Here is a 3,480-nt window from a genome sequence, read left to right on the forward strand (position 1 = left end):
CTATAAAATTATGTTGCGTTTCGGTCAAACCTTGGTCAAACCACTGGCCGAGAAAGGCTGCAGTATTCCCTGCTGTTCTTCCCTTGAATTCGATCCCCAGCTAATCGAATTCATCTTCAAAAGCCGTGCACAGGTGTCGTCTGCAGTCAGTGGTCTTCCAATCCAATGTTCGTTTTCTGCTACGATGGCTGCTCTTGATACTGTGCAAGTGCTCCCCGGAAGATCGGTCAACTCATGTATTTTACATGTTGGTGATGGATACTATTACCATGTGAAAGAAGTGCGTCCTTTGAGGATAAGACTGAAGTGCCGGAAAGCAGCTAGTGGGTGCAATGCAACTGCCAAAATGGTTCTCAACCGTACAAGTGATCAGCTTGAAATCTATCGATTGCAAGACCACAGCTGTGAGCGAGATGAACAACTCCCTGAGGATATTGCTGCACGAACGGCAATGGTTCAAGAAGCAAGAACTTTGATCACCGGAGCTAGTGTCCGCAAGCTCCTGCGCGACTTTAGGTTAAGGTAAATAAGCAATTGTGTTCAATCATCTGACTTATCTGTTCTATTTTGAGAATCTTCTTCTACGCAGAGTAGGAACCGAGAAGTTAGATTGTTTTCTTTTGTGACACGTTTTTGCCCTTGCTTTTAACAGGCTCCATCCAGACCTTGCCCGGCGCTTCACCATTGCAAGGATGCATTCATGTCTCTACACTGCTCGCTGTGCCAACTATCCTAAGATCCCGAATACTTTGCTGCACTTGGGTGTCCTGTTGGGCTCACCTAATTTGAGAAGGATTTGTCAGACCACACATGGTGAAGACTTCATCTTCCAGGGTGTTGTAGGCAATGTTTTGTCCAAAACTGTGTCTGTAGTGTTCATGTCTGGCAGAATGCTTACTTTTCTTCAAACCTGCAAAAATCTTCACATGGATGGAACTTTTAAAAAGCGGCCACGGAAACCTGGTTGTAGACAAATCTTCAATATTGTCACCCGATATGGCAGATCTGTAAGTAATCTTTGTTAATTACAATGAGATACACCATTAAATGAGTCAGCAGCTTCAGTAACTTGTTGCTTCTCCCACAGATTGTAGCTGTTGTTAGAGTGCTGATGATGAGCCGTTCTGAAGAAGCCTATGTCGAACTCTTCTCCTACCTCAGAGTCCTCGCTCCGAACTTAAGGCCTGAGAGAATCCACTGCGACTTTGAGAGGGCCACCATCAATGCACTCCGGAGAGTGTTCCCCATGGCTGACATTGTTGGATGCCTCTGGCATTTTGGCGTGGTAGGTACTTTTAAATTAGTTTGAAGCTAACCTGGCATTTAATCATTGATTTGTTCTAAAGCATTCAAATTATTTCAGTGTATTGGGAGGCATGCAGTGAAGAAGGGCTTGGCACCATTAGCTTCTGAAAATGACCTCATCCATACCTTCATACGGTGCCTTTGTGGAGCAGCTCTCCTTCCTGCCCCACTGATTGCCAATGGCATTGAAGAAATATGGAACCAAGTTGAAGCTGCTGGCTGGTCGAATGATTTAGAACCACTCTTTCGTTACTTTAGAAGGGAGTGGTTGCCAAGGGTCAACGAGCTCTCTGTTTATGATCAAGAGGAGAGAACTAATAACTGCTCTGAATCTGACAACCGCTCCTTGGCAATGGCTATCCCCATGAATCATCCCAATATTTTTACCCTTATTGGTAAGTTTCCAATTTAGTTTAATTTTTTACCACGATCAGGAGCAGTTTGTTTTGAAAAGAAATTGTTTGGTTGTTAGGAAAGCAAGTGTACTGCAAAACACAGTTATTCACTCAAGATTTTGTTTACTTCATATCAATTATTTATATTGTTTCTCCTTTTGACAGGTGGATTCGTTCAGTTGGAGCACTTGGCATGGAGTGACAAACTAGCTGGTCAAACAGGAAGAGCTGTCACTGATGCACCTCGATGGAAGACCTTGGCGAATGACAGGAGAGTTCAGAGGTTGTCGGGTCTGTTGGTCAGGGGGCAACTAAGCCCTGGAGCCTTCCTCGAAGCAGTGTCTTGGGTCAACCAGGGAGCACTCAACCATGGCATGCGTCTAGACCAGGACAGTGACAGTGATGACAGTGATCACAGTGATGCTGAAACTGACAGTGATGAGTAATTTTGAAGAACTTTTTAGCAATAACTTAACAATCATAAAATTTGACTCTATTACTTTGAATGTCACGGCACAGTACCTTCTAGTTAATACTTAAAACTTAAATTATCAGATCCTGTGTAGGGAAAATGCTTACAAGTGCCAATTTCTACTTACTTTCTTAAAATCTAATTTTTTATCCAGTATGGTGAGAAACTTTCCTCCTATCTTAATTAACTGGTCAATTGTTGACTGTCCTATTCTTGTAGACAAACACTTCTTAAACTCTTGTATATATGTATGTATTCTCAAGATAGGTATAATAGTCTCTTCTTTAATGCTGCAAAGCTTTGAAATTATCTTGTGCATTACAATATTAGTTAATGATAGTACTTCAGAAGTGTAGATACACAGTTCAAAATTACAACAGTAAATAACTACAGAATAGGCTGGTAATTTTGAAATCAGTTTAATCCTGTAGTTTGCACTGTACTTAATTCTGGAGGAAAGTTCTTTTCAAGCGGCAATATGTCAAGTCTTTATCCCTCAAATACCAGTCGAACAGATTTTGACCGTAGTATGGAAGTACAGGACGATCTGTATGAATTCTGTTTCTGGGTACAGAATTTTTAACAGTGTTTGGATGACTGTCCGTTCCTTGTAGATGAACACTTCTTAAACCCTTGTATATATGTATGTATTCTGAAGATAGGTGTATAATAGTCTCTTCTTTATTGCTGCAAAGCTTTGAAATTACCTTATGTATTACAATATTAGTTAATGATAGTACTTCAGAATTGTAGGTATGGATGATTGCTGCAAAGCTTTGTAATAGCCTAATGTTCGCAGTCATATACAATAAACATCTGCTTTGAAATTACCCTGTAATTTAAATTTTCTTCAGAGAAATGTCAACTCAAGCGTCTCTATGTTATTTCTAATTTTCACGATGATAGCTATTTCATTCAATACAGTTCAGTGTGGTAGAGTGGTGCAGAGGATATACAAATAACTCGCAACAACACAAGTGCAGATTGGAACACTTCGCATTTATTACTGTCTGATGGCGGGCTTTTGTAGTTACAGTAGACCTACAGAAGTGAGATGAAGGCACGCCAGGATAAATTTCTTACCACCAGATTGACGTAAAATGTGGGAGCTTAAGACGAACGGCACCCCTAAAACAAGTTAAGATTTTATGAGCAAATGCAAGGCAACAGATAAATTGGTCATTGTTTTCAGCTTTTTGACAAAATGTAAAAGCTTCTTACCGTCGCCAACTTGTAGGAACTCATCAGACGAGACGGAGAACCATAGTGTTAACTTGAATTGAAAGCAAAGAATAATAAATTGACGCA

The 3,480-nt window shown here is 40.6% G+C and overlaps 1 protein-coding gene across 1 annotated transcript; it reads left to right on the plus strand.

The window, feature by feature from the left end:
• The first annotated feature begins 577 nt into the window (after positions 1-577).
• On the plus strand, positions 578-2,146 carry LOC127750458 (uncharacterized). The gene is made up of 4 exons (XM_052272157.1): positions 578-1,007; positions 1,088-1,285; positions 1,364-1,700; positions 1,866-2,146. The coding sequence occupies exons 1-4, from the start codon at positions 693-695 to the stop codon at positions 2,144-2,146; spliced, it is 1,131 nt and encodes a 376-aa protein (XP_052128117.1). The 5' UTR covers positions 578-692.
• The last annotated feature ends 1,334 nt before the right edge of the window (positions 2,147-3,480 follow it).

This window comes from Frankliniella occidentalis, unplaced genomic scaffold (genome assembly GCF_000697945.3).
Source record: "Frankliniella occidentalis isolate FOCC.00 unplaced genomic scaffold, Focc_3.1 Scaffold192, whole genome shotgun sequence".
Taxonomy (NCBI): Eukaryota; Metazoa; Arthropoda; class Insecta; order Thysanoptera; family Thripidae; genus Frankliniella; species Frankliniella occidentalis.